The following is a 19815-nucleotide window of genomic DNA, read 5'->3' as shown; positions in this document are numbered from 1 at the left end:
CCAACAGAGTGACCATTGGATAAAGAAGGGGCTAACCTTCATGACTAAGGGTCCTTACCCGAATGAAAGTACTATAAATAGGACTAAACTCTCATCATTTAGAGGGGTGGAATGCATATACAGCACCACAACAATAACCAAAGTTTTTTAGGACTTGAGCTATCATAGGGTGTTAAGGAAATCTATCTTTTCTCTCTCAACTCCTATACGGAAAATCTCGTTGTGCTAGTTTGGAGTTCCACTCAGCCTCTGATCTCATTATTCTCGACAGACATGAAATGATTTCCTCAACTTATCAAAAACATGTATCAACAATGATCATATCCCGTCAACATTGGGCCTAATAACAGAAGTAAACAACTGAGTTAGAAACCATCGGCTAAACCATTGACTTGATTATCAATTTTTATCTTATTTTTTAAATAAAATTATTTTTAGAGTGATTAAAGAAAGAAATATACTTATACGGAATTTAACTCTAATAAAAGTTAGGAATTTAGGCCTTGTTTGGTATGTGTAATGTTCTGTGGTGTAGTGTTCTAGGCCCGTTACAGTACCATTATTGAGGCCCAAAACATATTTGACACGGCCTGTGTTGGTTTCAACAGTGTCTAAACAATTTCTAAAAATGGGCCAAAAGTTGGAACAAGAATATGGTGTTCTGCCTTGTTCCAAAAATTTGACCAGCCCAGTTTTCACTGTAGCGGGTGTAACAAATGCCAAAACTTGTTCTGATTTGAGAACATATGTATAAATAGAAATTGCAACAATGTTCTAAGGCTAGGGTTATATCGCGCAGCTGAAGGCGATTCGGCTACTCCAATATGCACAACGTCGTCGACTCTAGTACGCAGAACGTCGTCTTCTTCTCACTGGTGAGCTCATATGGTTCTTCTTATATCATGTTTAACATACTTATCCTTGTTCTCTCTCTAAATTCGGCTACTCCAATATGCACAACGTCGGCGACTCCAGTACGCAGAACGTCGTCTTCTTCTCACTGGTGAGCTCATATGGTTCTTCTTATATCATGTTTAACATACTTATCCTTGTTCTCTCTCTAAAATTTCGACGGTGTCTGAAGATTGGGCTTGAAATCGACGACTATGTATGAAGATCTGAAGAGCTCTCTCTTCATCGCGTCTCTCTCCACTCTCGGATTCTCTTCTCTCTTTCTCTGGCCGATTTACGCCAACGAGAAACGTCGGCAGCCCTCTGCAACTTCCAGCGAGCTCCAGTCTTCTTCTCCGGCCATGGTTTACCAAGAAAATTTCCAAAATCTTCCCAAGCTCTCTCTCTATTTATTCATCTCTCTCATCTCGGGTATGTTGAGTTTTCTTATAATTGTGTTTTTAATTTTTATTTTATTTTATGTTGTTTGATATTTCATCTTTGTATATATATGCACCTTAAATTGAAAACTGAAAAATCAACACAAACTGAAAAACAAAAAATTGAAAAAACATTATAATTGTTTTGTTAGGAAGGAAAATTAAAAGTTTGAGAGAATTATTTTTCATAACTACCTAATTTTTTTGTAAAATTTTTCTTAAAAAAACACAAATTTTCTTTTTAAAGTGAAAGTCTTATGAACTCACAATAACACCCTTTCTGTTATTGTAAGTTTCATGTTATTATTAAAACCATACAATGGTAATTTTTTCATATTTTTATTGAAAAAAATTCAAGCTAAACAAAAACAGAGTGTTATTATTTTTTTATTTAGTTTATGTTTTTTGACTTATACTTTTTCACTATCAATTTCCGTAATACAATATACAAAGAAACTTGAACATGGGTCGATCTCACCTCACCAAGTAGTGGATGATCCAAAACTATCCAATAATGTCTAGATCCGTACACATACTACTATGGGAATTTTTTTTTTTTTTTGACACTACTATGGGATTAACCTATTTATGATATTCCCTTTCTTGCGACTCAAAAACCAACCAACAATGAACAAACGCAGGGAGAAGATCTGTTACACATGCACTAGTATTATACTAGACAATTATAGTATGCTTCAAACTGAAAAACAGATAATTGGAAAAACACTATAATTGTGAGCACAAAAACTGAAAAACAAAAAATTGCATATATTGATTTCAGTACTTTGTAAGCACAAGAACAGGTACACTGTACACTGATAATTCTGATTTATTGAGTTCAATGTAAAAGAATTAGATTTTGTAGCTTTGGTCATTAATATAGTTACGGATTATGAATTGGTTTAATTGTTTTGCTCACTTCAAATGACTTTGGATCAATGTGATGATAGTACATAAGTTTTTTTTTTTCCACTAATGTGTTGCATATATATATGTATGGAATAGAAGTTGGTTTAGTACTATATGCTCCAATTTAAAATTAGATTGATTTTAAGGAATGCTATGCCTAAAGAACTCATAATTAATTTCTTTATTCCTGATACGAGTCATTTTAAAAATCTCACTCAACATGCATAATTTATCTCTGACAAGAAGGTGCTTTAATTAAGTGCTTTCAATTTTTAATATGCCAAATATTTTCTCTTAGAGGAAAATTGTGCAGTTCATTATGGCTATGGATCATTTATCATTTGAGCTTTAGATACACTTCAGCATAAACTGATATAATATTGTAATGTTATTGTGCTATTGGATGCCATATATATATGTGTGTGTGTGTGTGTGTTTTGTGTCTATTCTTCTATGAATGGATGGCTGTTATATATACATGTTGAGATGGAAATTAAAAACATGAACTGTGATGTGAATTGTGCTTCAAAATTAAGATATGATGTTGAAATTTTACCGAACTTTTTTCATTACATATATGTTTTTGAAAGTTTCGAATTCTGAGATGAGTTTGTGAATTTGATTAATGAGACCACACTTGTGTACTGCTAGAATGATGAAACATGAGTTTATGAATTTGATTAATGAGACCACAGTTTTTAATGACCATTTTAACCCATTTATATTAAAACTATGTAATTAGATGGATATTAATGGTGACAATGTGGTGGGAGAAGAAATATAGGACCTTACAGACAATACCGGTGATGCAAAACTAGTATGGGATGATTCTCAGCTTGAAACTTTCATCATCCATATGGAGGAAGAAGTGAAGATTGGTAATCGGACTTCCAGAACTTTTATCACAATTGGTTGGAAGAATATAGTAGAAGGCATGAGGGTTCATACAGGGAAGAAGTATGCACCGAAACAACTTAGGAGCAAATTCGACCACTTGAGGGTAAAGTACAAAGACTTTGTGAGTTTGTTAGCAGAAACAGGCGTGGGATATAATGCTGAGACGGGCATGGTTATAGTTGAAAAAGAAAGATGGCCTAGGTTGATGAAGGTTAGTTATTCAAATAAATGTATATTAACTTTACAAATGTAGACTTAACTTAATATTAATAGTACTTTAATAATTTGTAGGTGAATGAAAATGCGAGTAAGTTTCGAAAGAAGGGATATAAACATTTTGACAAGCTCAGCATCATATTTAGAGGCACACACGCTACAGGTGCACATGTCCATACTTCGACTAATTCACCCATTATCAGCCAAGCCCCCTCACCCCATGCAGCTATACATAGCTCATTTGAAATTGATGATTTAGCTGAGTTAGACAGTCATGAGATCAGTCCCTCTCCTGAACCTCGTGGTAAGAAACCAAAGAAAGAGAGTTTTGCCTCCACAATGAGCGATGTCATGGATAAAACGAAAGATAATGATAACATGAAAGCTAATCGAATTGAAAAGGTTATAAAAGAAGCCTCATCATCTAGTATGAAAACATTCCATGACGAATGTCAGGTTGAAGTAAATTCTTTGGACAAGACAAAAGATGATTTTAAGTTATGTTGTAGTATTTTGAATCAATTGAAGGGCGTTGATATGAAACAATATGCTAAGGTCATCTAGATGTTACGTAGTGATGAAATTTGGAGGGATTTCTTTATGAATGACCTTCCTGATGATAAGAGGGTTGGTTAGATCATGAATCTTTGATTTGGTGTGTTGCTTTTATTATGACTTTGGATGACTGTACTATTAACTATACTTTATTTGGTGTGTTACTTTTATTTCTTATTTGGTTTTGTTATGACTTTAGATGATTGTAATATCAAGTACACTAGTATTTAGCTTGGGATGATTGTAATAACAATATCAATATTTGGCTTGGGATAATTTTATTTGGTGTGTTGCTTTTATTTCTTATTTAGTATTTGCCTTGGGATGATTGTAATTTATGTCGTTTCTTACATTTTGTATTATACAGATGGATATTAGGACAATCATTGAGTTGTATGATGATGATGACGACGAGAATGAATCTATCATCATAATGGCATGTATGTTGGATTACTAAATGAAACACTACCATAAACAGCCTTGTAGGGATTCAATTTTAAGAGGGGAAGCATATATATTGGAGATCTTGAATGGGCATAGAAGTAGATGTTTTGAAAATTTTAGGATGTCCACCCTTATTTTTTTGAAGTTGTGTGGGGAGCTTAAGTCATTAGGGTTGAAAGACTCTAAAGGTGTAAGTGTTTTTGAACAAGTTGGCATATTCTTGCTTACTTTAGCTCACAATGAAATGAATCGTGTAGTAGCAGAAATATTTCAACACTCAACCTATACAATTTCAAAACACTTTCATTTGGTTTTACAAAATGTGTGTGATTTAGGGAAAAAGATTATTGTCCCTCCAGATTTAACCCAAATTCCTAACTATATAAGAAAGTCAAAAAAGTTCTACCCTTTTTTTTAGGAATTGCGTAGGGGCAATTGATGGAACTCATATCTATGCAAACGTGCCTGTGGACCAACAAATACCATTTCGTGGTAGGAAGGGGGATACCACACAAAATGTAATGGTTGTTTGTTCATTTGATATGATGTTCACATACGTTGTAGCAGGATGGGAGTGGTCTGTTAATGATTCTAAAATATTGAACGAGAGTATTAATAATGAAAATATGCAATTCCCACAGCCTCCAGACAGTAAATGTCATACTATTTATAATTTTTTAATGTATTTTAAATATAATGGTACAATTGTTTATAATTTGTAAAATGGCAAGAAAATATTATTTGGTAGACTCTGGGTATGCCAATCAACCGAGTTTCTTAGCTCCCAGCAGGGGTCAATGGTACCACTCCCAAGAGTACCGTAGGGCTTCTAGGCAACCCCGAGGTAGAAAAGAAATATACAATCACAGGCACTCGTCTTTGCTAAATATCATTGAACGTTGTTTTAGGATGCTTAAGATGAGATTCCTTATCTTGAAACAAATGCCCCCATATAAGTTTGAAACTTAGGTTGCTATTGTTTTACACTGCTGCACACTTTATAACTTTATAAGAATGTCAACGCAAATAGATGCAATATTTGATGATGAAACTGTGGAGGCGCTGATAGATGAAATATTTGACGATGAGAATGATGATGTTTAGGTTGATGTGCCGTAGCCTCAGTCGCGACCAATGGATATTTTACGTGATCATATTGCTAATATTATATGGAATACAATTCAGCACCCTTGATGTTTATCATGTTTGGATAACTGTAATAACTACTTCATTTTAACTCTTTTTAAGGATTTGGATAACTGTAATAACTACTTTATTTTGTGTAACGACTCGAACCTGTGGGTCCGAACCATTAACCTGGTCCTTACCCGAACCTGAGGTCAACTAGGTCATACTCTCTACCTCCTATGTCCATAGTTGTCATAAGGGTCACTCCGGGGTTCAAAATAACCTAGAACATAATCTTACAATGATGGTCAAACATTGCAGGTCAAAAGGGGATGATCAGTTGGCTGATGGGCCTTCATCGGTCGGTTGACAGGGGCAAGTTCAGTCGGCTAACCTACAGGGTCAGGTCGTTACAAATTTGGTATCAGATCAATGGTTCGAAAACCATTAGGACGGCGCGTAGAGGCCTACCTAGGGCTATGTGGGAAGTCATTTGCATTATTTATGTGACTATGTGCTAAAGTGTTTTGTTATTTGAAAAGCAAGCTTAACTATTTACTTGTCTACATGTTTATATACTCACGGTTTTGAAAGACGTGCTTCCTTGCAACGTGTTTGCATGTTTATATGTTTATATGCTAAGGTTTATGTTACATGGCCATGTTCGAGGAATAGTTAGATGATCTAACCGTGTAAATGAAATGTGAAAGAAAAGAAAAGCATGTTGATTGTGTATGAGGAATATGGCGACGGAAGTGGTAGGCATGGTGTGTGCAGTGCTAATGTGACAAGTAATGAGCATGGTATATGCCAACGTGTTTCATGTAGTATTATGGGTTTCATTCATTTTGTATACATATATGGCTTTGTTTTTATGTGGTTATATGGTTAAGTATCGGTGTGATATCCCCTAATTTCGGAACAAGAGTTGATCAAGTTCACGCACAAAACCAGGGAATATCAAAACAATTAAAGTATTTAAACAAGCACATAATGCAAAGATGAATAATAAATAACTGAATAAAACTAATAAATAAATATTTCATTAGTTAATAATTCTCTAACAATTACAACTCGAGAATCCCGTAACTCGATCACTTAAAACATTATCCAATAATCCAATACTACTTAAAAGTACACAAGATGAATAGATGAATAGCAGTCTTCCAACTGCGGATCCTCAACCTCGAGACTGGAACTTCTAATAGCCTAAAAAATAAATTGTAGGTTAAACCTTACGAGCAAGTTCTCTCTACCAGACCTTTGAAAACCAATAAATAGATCATCTCTGATCAAAACTAAACATAATAAAATTTTAAGTTTAATAAACAATGATACGCATATGTATAAATAATTATATACAGTATAACAATCACATCCATTAATAGTTTCATTAATTTTCAAAATCATTAAATCATGATTAAAACATAATCATACCTAAACCAATTCAAAACTCCTTCTCTTTTAAAGAGAAACCCCTTTAACCTTAACTTCATTTTAAATAATTATTTAATCATTTAAATAATAAAATATAATTCAAGGAAAATTATATTTAATCCAAAAGCCAATAATGAATTTAATTATTTAAACCATACTGTCAATACCTAGGCTTTGACAAATCATCCATGTCTCTACCAATATTAGTTTATTAATATATATAAAATAATACACTAACATGTAACTACTAGATTATTCTAATTTAAGAATATCTAATCATAATCTAACTTATACATATAATAACCATAGATGCAATTTAAACATCTAATACCCATAGCCATTAACTTATGCTTTGACAAATCAACCATGCCATTATAAATATATTTATTTATATATTGGTAACTCAACCATGCCTCCTTAAGTATATATATTTATACTTTGGCAATTCAACCATACCTCCATAAGTATATTTATTTATATATTGGCAATTCAACCATGCATCCACAAGTATATATTTTATACTTTTAAACTAACAACCTATCCATGCTTCCTATGTATGTATTTTATTCATATAAATACTTAGGCAATATATTTACGCCTATGACAACTCATCCATGCCTATAACTTAATTATGTATCAACTTTAAACTTAACAGTAAGTTAATTCATACATAAACATCTCCCGCAAATTATAAGCATATCACAAATTTGCTAACCAGCCTCTCCAGATATATCAAATAAAAATAATAATAATAATTATCTTAATTTATATATATATATATATATATATATATATATATATATATATATATACACACACACTCGCATACACATATATTATATAATATATAAATATGTATAATACCATCCATAATAATCTTTGATGATTTAAATCATACATATACATATATATCAATATATATATGCATACATCCCTCCATACTTATCTTAAACAATTAAACCATATATACACATATATAAATAATTATATATATAAACATATATGTATATACTTCCTTCCATAACAATATATTAATTTAATTATATTTACGTAATTTAAATGCTACTAAATATCGTCAGAAATAGTTTCCCATAAATACCCTATCTCGGTAAATAATTTTCCGATACCGTCTCACTAAACGTAAATATCTCCTAGTATGATGGGAATCTGATAATGAAATTGGTACCATTGGAAAGAGGATGAAAAATCCTTGAATTTGAGCTAAAAAATGACCCAATTTCGATTTAAAATGATTGAGTTATGATCGTTTCAATGTTAAGTATCAAAACAGGCCAACATGGATTTCCCACGCGCTGAATCCAACCTCCGTGTGTGCTGGCACGTTCTTATTGGTTGAAGTATTTCAGCTACTGTGAGCTCGCCAAATTGAATCCATCACTTCATTTATGCCGCATCCAATGGTCATAAATCCGTACACAAATGAACACGCCCACACTAGATTATTTTCTGTTAACTAGAATATATCTAAGGTCCAGATCAGCGAGTGCACCATCTTCTCATGTTCTGTGCTACACCAGATAATTCCACAATGGACTAGACCACTTCTATGGACCAGATGCACATGCGCACCAAACTTTCATGCGCCGCTATGCACTATATCAATCCATATAAGTTTACTTAATCCTATGGCCCTGATTGGCGTGTACACCTACTTATCCTACACCGCGCTGCACAAGATTAAACACCTATGTATAGACTCCTATGCGCCGAATGCAACATCAGCCTCCAGTTTATATAAATGGTATATATATAATTGCCCAGAATAATTTTCAAATATTATAATAATATCAGAAAAATAAAAAACAAATCCCGAAAAAATCCTAGAAAATTCCCCAAAAATACTAGAAACTCTAGAAACCATAATTACCCCTATTAGGTCAAAGCTCAACCTATAAATTAATTTTAAAAATATATACAACACTTATATATACAATTAAAATCTAATAATCTAAATATAAAAATAAAAATAATTTATGCTTTTAATTATTCCGATCTAACCATGATTTTAAACAAATAAATTTAATCTAAACTTTGATACTCAAGGTGAAATCTTTATAAGTTCTAAGAGGAAAGTTAGAGAAGAACTCGTTTGAAGGTTTCGAAACGAAACCGACGTTTCAAGCTTCAATTGTCTCTTCCAATCCAACATCCTCTTTCTCTGATCCGGCCTCTTCTTTGTCAGGCTTCTCCTCTTCTCTCTCTCTATCTCTTTTATTTTTCTAACGTGTAAGCCTTTAACTATAAAACTTTATGTGTATATTTATACACATTAAAATCCAAATCATATTTCTAGTAGGACTACCAAATAAAATAATAAAAAAAATAATTATCTTAAATAATATATATATATATATATATATATATATATATGCAAAGATAATTACTTAAATATCTTTATAACCATGGGCCCTTATTAATTAATCCAACAAGGCTTCATTCAAGCCCAAGACCATATCCATAGGTCTCACTCCTCTTAAGTCCAAACCCATTAACTTAAATAAATAAAATAATTAAATTAAATCTAATAATTACAAATAATTAATTATCAATTCACACAAGCATAAATACATAAATTACAAATCAACAATTCAATCATACTGTTTCACAAATCAAAACATCAAACCAATTCATCAAATATAATGGCGAAATATAATTTAATACAAATAAGAAAATTAAATCATAACACTCAATTAACTAAAACAAATCATTTTAAAAAAATAAAATAAAATAAAAGAAATTAATCCCAAATAATTTAAACAAATCATTTAAAAATAAAATAAAAGTAATTAATCTCAATTAATAAATCCTTTAAATTATTGGGGTATTACAATTGGGATGGTTGTTAGTATGGTAGGGTACTTGTCACGGCATTAAGGATTATGTAAGTTTTGACTTGAGTAGGCGAGGAGCTCGGTTGCTCAGGATTGTTTGGGTGCCGGTTCTTATCGAACTAATGGCATGGGCTTCTAGCTCGTGGATTGAGCTATTTAGCATATAGTCATCCTGATCTTCTTAGTTGCATTTTGTACGGTGCTTAGAGCATGGCTTTAGAACGGATTCATATTTTATGGCAAAGTGCCCTTGTTGTGTGTGAGTTTCATGTATTGGTGTATGGTTTTGGTGACCGTGGAGGTCAAGTGTACGAGTGAAGGTTTCGGTATGACTTTAAGAGGTTGGTGTTTGCGACTTAAGTCATGGTTTGGTGTGGAGGTTCTTTTCGAACCAATCATAGTATGTGTGACGAGGGTTGATTGAGTCACAAATATAGTCTGTGGATTGTAAAGGTGTATCTCGAGCATATTGGAACGGCTTAAAGAAGTGTGTTGGTTTTGATTGTCATGAGAATTTGTTGGATCCTGTAGGTTTATGGTGATTTAGGACCGGTTGTCAGATGTAGATCATTTCATGGTCTTAAAGGAATCTATATTGGAGACTGGTTTATCGGGGAGTGGTTCTCATTTAGGATAGTTATAAGGGCATGTTGCGGGTAATCGACTCTCGGTGAGTTTGTTGCATGGCTTGGTCGATGAACGGGGTTTTGGGTTGGCACGGTTGTCTAGAGGGTCTCGATGTGAGGTATTGTAGTCAGTTTTAGCTGTGTAGTGCAAGGTTGCACGATAAGACAGGTAATACGGGGTTCTTGGAGTGCTTGGTTGTTTATGGGTGAAGTGATAGCTGGTGAGTATGTGTTATCAAATGAATTGTGTTCTAGAATTTGAAAGTTATGGACTTGGGTTGTATTTTAGATTGCGTCTGGTGTATCAAGAGTTAGTGCTTGTTGTTTGAGGATTCTAAGAGATAGACTAATGATTGGAGTGATTGGGAAGAGGTTGATTTTGTAGATTGGTAGCCATTTAATTTTTGTTGGGGCTAAGAGTGTTCTAAGGAATAGTGAAGAAGAGAGGTAGTGATGTTTAAATCTGGAGTGTGAGGTTTTCTCATTTAGCCACGTAGATCGCCTTATAAAGAGTGGTTTAAGTAGTTGGTTAAGTATTAATGATTGAGTGCATTATTGGTGGTTTGGAGAAGACTGTTGGGTGTTGAGCATTCTGAGATTGTTCTCATTTTATTTCGAGAATTTGTCGGCATGGCATTGCCGTATGGAGGATTTTTTCTAATGGTAAATAGTGGTTGTTGTGAGGAGTATCGAGAGTTATGTTTGTTCTTTTGTTGCGATGATATTATCTTAAGGATGTTCGAGGGAAAATCCTTTAGTAGTGGCTTGATGGTCCGGTGGGATGATAGGATAGAAATGTGGTTAGAATGAGTGGCAGTAAAGGTGTTATGGTGTGATGATTAGTACTGATGAACGGAACAATTTGAGGCATGATCTGAATGTGGTTTGGGGATTATGAGTTGTTTATTGTATGTTATTAGAAAGGTAATATGGGTTGTGCATCAGTTAAGGTGATGGTGGATGGTTTAGTTTTTAGAGCCAGTGAGAGCGGTGTTGCCATATAAACATCTCTTTCTTTTGATGAATCGGTGGATCGTTGTGACTAAGGTCACGGGTCTTATGTGCACGCTGATCGAGGCAGTGTTGCTTGGGAAGGTAGAGATGTATTAGGTAGTAAGGTATCATTTTATGATGCAGAGGTTGTTGTTTGGAAGTGAATGATTCTAGGTAGAACGGGACGCGGTGTCCAATGTATTGTGATTATTTCTTGTGTTTGTGTGTTGTGAGCGTTGGTGCTCTTGCCTGATTGGTTTTGGTTAGCAGGGGTGTCGCGGTGTATCGTATGCGAGGTTTCTGTGTGGTAGTGTTTAACGTTGTGTCCAACGTATTGTGATTATTTCTTGTGTTTGTGTGTTGTGAGCGTTAGTGTTCTTGCCTGATTGGTTTTGGTTAGCAGAGGTGTCGCAGTGTATCGTATGCGAGGTTTCTGTGTGGTAGTGTTTAACGTTAGAGTTCACCGGTAAGGTTTGGTTATATAGGTCGACTCACTCCCACAGGGGAAAGTGGAGTCTTGGGTTTTGTAGTGTTTGTTTTGAGAATGGTTTTGATTAGTGGAATATGAGGCATGGGTTACCGAATAGGGATTTTGTTTCCGGTGTAAGGTGTTATTGGAGATAGCTAGGGGTGTGTCGTGAATCATAAGCTTGAGGATGGTTAGGTGATGTGATACGAGTCATGTACTTGGATGTTTTTATTGATGTCCGATTTAAATAGTGTCTTGAGGACAAGTGTTGATATTGTTTGGGTGCTAAGCGGCTAAAGAGTGATTGTGTGATTCCATTGAGGAATAATAGAGACGATTGACTTTGGTTTTGAGGTTTTAAACATGAGACAGTCGTATTGTGCGTTTTAAAGAAATAAGAATCGAATCGAATGATGTTATAATGTTGATTACCTGTTGTAGGTAATATGAGGTGACTAAAAAACTTTTAAGTTGATTGATGATTGTGGTATTAGTGCTGTGTTACATTAGCTTGTTATGATTGAGGCATGATTAGGGTTTTTTAGAGCTGGTATGTGACTGTATAGTTGTTGAGGTTATGTAAAGCGACGAATTAATTAGAGAGTAGATCTTGAGGTTGCTTTGAGAACTATGTGGGGTTGTGTTTGAGGTTTAGATCAGAGGACAGGAACGACGTCTGCGTTGAGATCGGATCGATAATGAGAATGGCCTAGCCAACCATTTCTCCTGAGTCAGTCCATCTTTAGCACAATGTCGGGTCAAAGGTCCACGATTGTTTTAGTTTGTTAGAAACAATGAGAGCTCAAAATTACGGATTTTGTTGGTGTGACAGTGTGGATTCAGGTGGTTGTCACGGACAACGAGGTGTGTTAGGTAGGATCAAGTATCCGATAAAAGGTTCGTGGTACGATCATCGATTATTGAAGATCTTGTTTTTGAGGATTTGTGTCCAGGATACAGGACAGTATGTTTTATTTTTTTTTTGTGACTTATGATTATGTAATCGTTCGGGGATCTATCATTTTGTCTTTTTGAAGTTGTGTGGTATGATGATTGTCGTATGTTGCGGTTAGTGGTCGCTTTGTACCGATATGTGACGGTGTAGCTATGTGTTAGATGACGAGTATTGGTTGACAGAAATGTGTATGGCGTGATGGATATGGTTCTTCATTTGGGGTTTTGTGTGTGTCGTTTGAAGGATGAGTGGAGGTTGGATGTTGTTACGTTCCGAGGTCTTGTAACTGTTTTCCTTTCGGGCTTTAGAGCCTTTCATGGCTGTGTGGAGTAGATTTATGTTCGTTTTGAGTCAGGTGTAGAGCCTAGTTGGTCTTATGTTATGATGAGGTGAGAGATGAGTACCCGTATTGGGTTTTAGTGGCAGTGGTGTGTGATTGCTTGGTGACGTCCGGTGTCAAAGGCAATAATGTCGGTGAGTTCATAGTCTTGGGATTTTGTGAGGTATTCTCGGAAAGTGTGTAGTTGTAGGCCTTCTTCATAAGGAGGATAGATTTTGAGGACGAAATCTTTTTAAGGAGGGTAGATTGTAATATTTCCATTTTCCATCATTTTTCATTTTTTCGGGATTTTTTTTTTTTTTTTTTGTTACAAGGGCATTTTCGTCTTTTATCGTTTTGCGTACCGGGCACTGCAGAATGTGCCGGTTATGTCTGAGAGTTGTTTGTAGCATTTCATTGAGCTCAGGACTCTTTGAAATGTAAGGGTAACCATTTTCGCATTTTTTTCGTTTTTCGGGCCGGACTGTTTTGTGTGGGACCCGCTACCGGAAATGTCGCGTACGGGGGCGTTGGTTGAGTTCATTTGCATCACATTTATTTTTATTTGATATATTTTATGTGGTTATGAATTTTTATATGTGTACATCTATATTGTTGTGGTAGAAGGAAAATTAAAAGAAAAGAGAAAAGAAAATAAAAATTTTGGTGGTGGGACCCACCACTCACACAATTTATGGCCAAGAGAGATCCCTTTGATCTCATATCTCTCTTCCTCACTCTCTCTCCCGCTGGTCTCTCTTCCCCACCCTTTTCCTTGTTTTTTTTTTTTTTTCTTTTTCTTTTCTATCAAAGCTATAAAACTTGATTTCTCCCTCAATGGTTGGTATTTTTGAGTGCCGTTTGCGGCAAATTAAAGAGCTCGCAGAGATCTACAATTTGATCGGAGTAATTTCTTATTTGAAGCACTCTAAGGAATTCGTGATCTAGGGCTTAAATTGGGGGTTTTTGCTTAGACTGAGGTAAGAGTCTCTAATCGTCACTTTCTTGCACCTTTATGAGTTTTTCTACTATAATTGTTGTCAATCATGCTTTATTTGAATTGATTATCTCTTAAATGATTTAATCGTGTATATGAAACATGCAATTATGTGTATTTGTTGATTCACATGGAAAGTATTCCTAATTGTTGATTTTATATGCTTATTGTGTTTGTTAAATTGTTAGAAATTATTACGAGGAAGCATGTTAATTGTGAAATATTAAATTCCCCAATTCTCATAGTATTAAAAAAAAAGTCATGTGATATGCATTCAAAGCATTGGGCATGAAAAATGGTGAAATGATTTGAAAAAGATGAAAAAGGGATTTTGGGGAGAATTTTGGATAAACGGTTTTTCAGATAACCCAGTCACCGCGGAGTCACCAAAGGGTCGGTGTGTTAATATAACCTAGAGGAAACTAGGGAGATCACCCTAACGTGATTGAGCTATCTGGGCCCCAAATGACGCCGCGGGGGTACCAAGGGTCAGGGACAGTAGCCAATCCTTCTCTCGTGTCGCTGCGGAGTCACCAAATGACAGGTTATATTAACAGTTTGTGAAAAGATGAATGTTTTTTTTTTTAAAATGGGGAGTGACATACATGACATTGCATTCATGGCACGATATTTGTTAGTTTTGAATTTGGAATTGATATTGTATTTTTTCCCGGTTTATCACGACCCTGCTCTCTGCCCCAAATGACGTCGCGGAGGTACCAAGGGTTAAAGACAGTAGCCAACCCTTCTCTTGTGTCGCTGCGGAGTCACAAAATGACGGGTTATATTAACAGTTTGTGAAGAGATGAATGTTTTTTTTGAAAATGGGGAGTGACATACATGACATTGCATTCATGGCACGATATTTGCTAGTTTTGAATTTGGAATTGATATTGTATTTTTTCCCAGTTTAGCATGACCTTGCTCTCCATTGTCCTATTCATTGCTTAGATTCACGGGGTCCTGAGAGGTGCGTCTTAGGTACCACCTATTGAGCTTTATGCTCACCTTATCATTTAACATTTTTCAGGACTCGGAAAGGAAGTAATTGATGCAGACCCATCACAAGGCTAAGGAGGACTAGAAACCCATTTTTCTGTCATCTTTTGTATATTTGCCATTTTTTTTTATTTTTTTTATTTTTATAAAGTCTCAAACCTTAGTAAAGTGTATTCATTTTGTGAACCGTAGTCATGTATTGTAATTATAATACTTGGTGGTATTTTGAAGTAAAATGAGATTATAAAATTATTTCATGATGAAAGGGTAATGAAGTTGTAATCCGACCAATTATAGATATTTTTCAACTGTATTATATCATGTTCTATTGCAGTGAATTAGGAAATTGATGGCAAAACAGGTCCAGTAGAGATTTGGCTCACAATTAACACAGTTGGAGTCCCTTCCAGTGAGTTTTGGATTTAGGGGCCTTGTTTCGGTCGACTGATCCTCACCATTAGCCGACCGAAACCCCAGGTTCGGCCAACCGAACCCCCTCCACCAGCCGACTGACAAGCCTACAGTAAAAGTCCCGAGAGCATGTTGATCTCAAAATCGTTTCAGCTGGCCGACCCTGTAGGTCAGCCGACTGAACTTGCCCCTGTCAGTCGGCTGATGAAGGCCCATTAGCCGGCTTATCATCCCCTTTTGACCTGCAATGTTTGACCATCATTGTAAGATTGTGTTCTAGGTTATTTTGAACCCCGGATTGACCCTTATGACGATTATGGACATAAGAGGTGGAAGTATTACCTAGTTGACCTCGGGTTCGGGTAAGGACCCGGTTAACTGTTCGGACCCACAGGTTCGGGTTGTTACATTTTAACTCTCTTTTACAATTTGGATAAATGTAATAACTAGTGTGAAGTATACATTACACATTTTACCATTTGTATATGCAGTCATGGATGATATACAGGGTGACGGGCCACCTTGTGCATGCAGAATGGGTTGAATGAATCTTTATACGACTGGAACTTCAAAGAATTATGGATGTTCATTCTATAGATGTCCAGCTTTTGGGGGGGGTGTAATACCTCTAATTTTAAAAGGATGGTCTCGGTATTTATTTATTTGTTTTAATTGTATTTTTTTATTATTTAATTAATTATTTGACTAATTACTTATGTGTTTAATTGAATTGGGTATTACTTGATTATTTGATTATGTGTCTATGTATTATTTGTATTTGTCTATGTGTTAATTGTTTAATTAGATTATGTGCTTAAATGGTGCTTTGATTAATTGTAAATTAAATATTTTTTTTTCTTTTATTATTTTTTTTATTTTTCTTTTATGGTTATGGTTAGTAGTAATGAGCCAATCAATTGGGTCCCATGGACTACTTGGATAGGAGGTTGGATGTGTATGAATTATTACCCATGGATAATGTATGTGTATATATAGATATATATTATATACATATATAAAAAGGAAAGTAATTTATTAATTATTTTTATGGTAACTTGGGTAGTAATATTTAATCTGATGTATATGTTTTATATTTAAATAATAAAAATATACATAGATTTGATAGTTTTAAGTTACTTTATAATATTATGATAACTTAAGTATTATTGGATAATCCATTAATAAATAATGGAATGTGTATAATTTATTTATTTAATAAACATATACATAAATTATATACGTAACATATTTTACTTACCTTTTTAATATATATATAAAAAAGAAAGTATTTTATTAATTACTTTTATGGTAATTTGGGTAGTAATATTTAATCTGATGTATATGTTTATTTAAATAATAAAAATATACATAGATTTGATACGTGTTATGTTTTAAGTTACTTTATAATATTATGGTAACTTAAATATTATTGGATAATCCATTAATAAATAATGGAATGTGTATAATTTATTTATTTAATAAATATATACATAAATTATATACGTAACATATTTTGGTTACCTTTTTAATATTTTTATTATTATTATTTTTTTTTAGTTGACTTGGATTGGGAGAAGGGTTAGGGTTATTTTATTTAACCTATAAATTTATAGCTATAGGTTGTAAAAGGGGGTTAAAAATATTCACGTGATATATACTGGAGAGATAATGTTAGAGAAGGAAGGAGGAAAAGGAATGAATGAGGGGAAAAACTCTGTAGAGAGAATATCAAGGAAGAAGAAGTTTAACTTTTGATCCGAAAGTTTAAGGCAAGTTCTTCTTCTATCTCTTTCCCTTTGATTCATGTTTCTGTACATGCCTAGGAAATTTCAGGATTTATTAAACACATAAAATTAAATAATTATGCATGTTTAATTGGGTTAGAACATAGGTTTTATGAAATTGGTTCATATCTGTTCTTGTGTTATGATTTGATAAAATGCATGATTTTAATTTGATTTCTTATGTGAATTTTTACATGTTTAAATTATGTATTTTTCATATTTGTGGAATGATGGAACGTAGAAACATGCCTAGGATTCCTGAACATTAAATAGAGACTGGGTTTGGGTTTTAATAAATTTAAATAGACTCAATCATAATGATGCTTGCTATTTGAATGTTTTAAACAAATGAATGGATTTAATCTTTTAAAATATTTTAGCAATTGAGATTAAATGTGTAGGATGAATTGGATATAAGAATCCTTATTTAACAGTATAATAAAATATCATCATATATAAGATTCAGTTTGTGTAGGACATATGATATAGGAAGTTTAAAGAAATAATAAGCCATTCCTTTTATATGTGATAACTTGATATCATATTTATCATAGTTATTTATGGAATGTTTGATGTATTTCCTTAATTGTTACATCAATTGTTGGATTGTGTGGTTTAATGCACCGGTATGGGACGGTGACATTCTAGGGATGGATTAACTTATCAGTTAAGTCCTACCTATTTTATATAAGGGAATGGACTAACTAAAATGTTAAGTCCTACTTATATTTAAGTCAAGTCAGCTGAATAAGTTGAATGACTTATGGAGGATTAATTTATTATATATGGGAATGGATTAATTAAAATGTTAAGTCATACTTATATTCAAGTCAGGTCAGCTGAACAAGTTGAATGACTTATGGAGGATTAATTTATACTGGATAGGATGGTTACTAGATTATATATATATAAGTATGGTGCCATGATATGAGCTTGAGTCTCAGGATCAATGGTTAGGGCGCGTATATCGCCAGGGATGTGTAGCTAGATATAGTGTAGTTGTGTACCCTGGTAAGTCTAGGTACTCATGCCCACTATATGTGCGTTTTGCATGTTTCCTACTATTCAGGTTGAGACAACCCTATAGTCTAGTGAGGTTCCTTTAGTGTGTGTATATATATATATACGGACTACTAGTTACTGTTTGATTGATTAGGATGTATACGTGTATCGGATCTCTGCTTGGACTGTAATAGAGTAGAACTTGTTTGTGGGCCTGACCCACCATTATTTTTCAGGTGTTCGTCACGAGTAGAGGTTGTTCGTGCTGAGCGGGGATCAGTCTACTTCATTCTTCCGATGCTACATAGGAGTTCCTTTATGATTCAGTTTCCTATTTTAGATTACTGTCATTTGTTTAGTTTGGATTTTCTAGGGGTCCACAGAGTATGGATTCCCGAGTTGTATTTTGGAGGATCAGTTGTATTAGAAGAGTTTATTAATTAATTGAAATATATTATGAGGTTTATTATTGGATTATCATTTTAGTTTTTTGTCAGCATTTTATTTTTTCTTCTTTATTCTTTTGTACTCTGTGTTCGTTTATTATCAATTTGTTTTTGATATCCCCGGGTATTCGGGTGTGGGCTTGGCCAACCCGCATTTGAGAATCCGGGGGTATCACGGGGGGTATACAATCCTTTGCATTAATAATTTTTTATACGTACATGTTATTGTCACAGTGGCATTATAATAATATACAAGTCTTTGATATTTTAGTCACATGCCCGTTCATTTATATGATTGGATGATATGTACCAACGTTTGCAAATGGGTGGTCATGTGGATTAAGAGTTGGATGATGTAATTGCTGTTATGCAAGCTAAACAAAATAGGCAAAACTACATTATCTATGGTGGCTGTTGTTGTCTTACTATAATTATATTATTTGTGTTATTGCTCATGTTGTTGTTGTTGGTTATTGTGATTGTTGATAAATGATGTAATATATTAGTTCAATTTTACTTAGATACTTTTATTGTGTCTGTTCACAAGTGTTGACAAGTGATGTAATATTTATGAAACTCATGTCTGTAATATCTTCAAACTCATGTAATATGTTGAAATTTTATTTCAGTTCGATATTGAAACAATGTCTTTTACAATTGTCAAAACAATATCCAGCATTCATAGGTTTTACAATTTAAAATATATTTTATTAGTTTTTATAGATTAATTAAAAAATATTGTAAACTAAAACTTAATAAACTAAAATAAACTATAAAAATAAAAAAATATAAAGTTATATCAATTGTATAACAAAATTATACAATAATAAAAATTTACTTTATATATAATAAAGTTATAAATAATGTATTGATGAAAACATTATTTAAAAACACTAATTACCAAACATATTTCATGTTTTTGTTTCAGTGATTTTGATAACACTTTCACTCTGTCAAACATGTTTTATTCTTATATTTCTTAAAACGAAATACCTTGCCAAACATGTTTTACCATGTTTCTATTCCAAAATTTTCGTTGTAAATT

The 19815-nt window shown here is 33.7% G+C and overlaps 1 protein-coding gene across 4 annotated transcripts; it reads left to right on the top strand.

Annotated features, from left to right (window-relative positions):
- Positions 1-763: 763 nt before the first annotated feature.
- On the top strand, positions 764-18801 carry LOC132283329 (uncharacterized). 4 transcript variants are annotated; one of them, XM_059785269.1, is made up of 4 exons: positions 764-875; positions 976-1003; positions 1085-3348; positions 3429-6141. In XM_059785269.1, exons 3-4 carry the CDS (start codon positions 3097-3099, stop codon positions 3915-3917), a joined length of 741 nt encoding a protein of 246 aa, XP_059641252.1. In that variant the 5' UTR covers positions 764-875; positions 976-1003; positions 1085-3096; the 3' UTR covers positions 3918-6141. The 4 variants fall into 4 exon arrangements, 2 of the variants coding, with proteins under 2 accessions (XP_059641252.1, XP_059641251.1); XM_059785268.1 differs by having other exon boundaries at positions 764-1003; positions 1085-1323; positions 2983-3348; XR_009472007.1 differs by lacking the exon at positions 3429-6141 and adding an exon at positions 18561-18801 and having other exon boundaries at positions 764-1003; positions 1085-1323.
- The last annotated feature ends 1014 nt before the right edge of the window (positions 18802-19815 follow it).

Source organism: Cornus florida, unplaced genomic scaffold (genome assembly GCF_030987335.1).
Source record: "Cornus florida cultivar Cherokee Brave unplaced genomic scaffold, ASM3098733v1 CherokeeBrave_3.0.0_Hap2_Chr11, whole genome shotgun sequence".
Taxonomy (NCBI): Eukaryota; Viridiplantae; Streptophyta; class Magnoliopsida; order Cornales; family Cornaceae; genus Cornus; species Cornus florida.
This window is presented reverse-complemented; position numbering and strand designations above follow the sequence as displayed.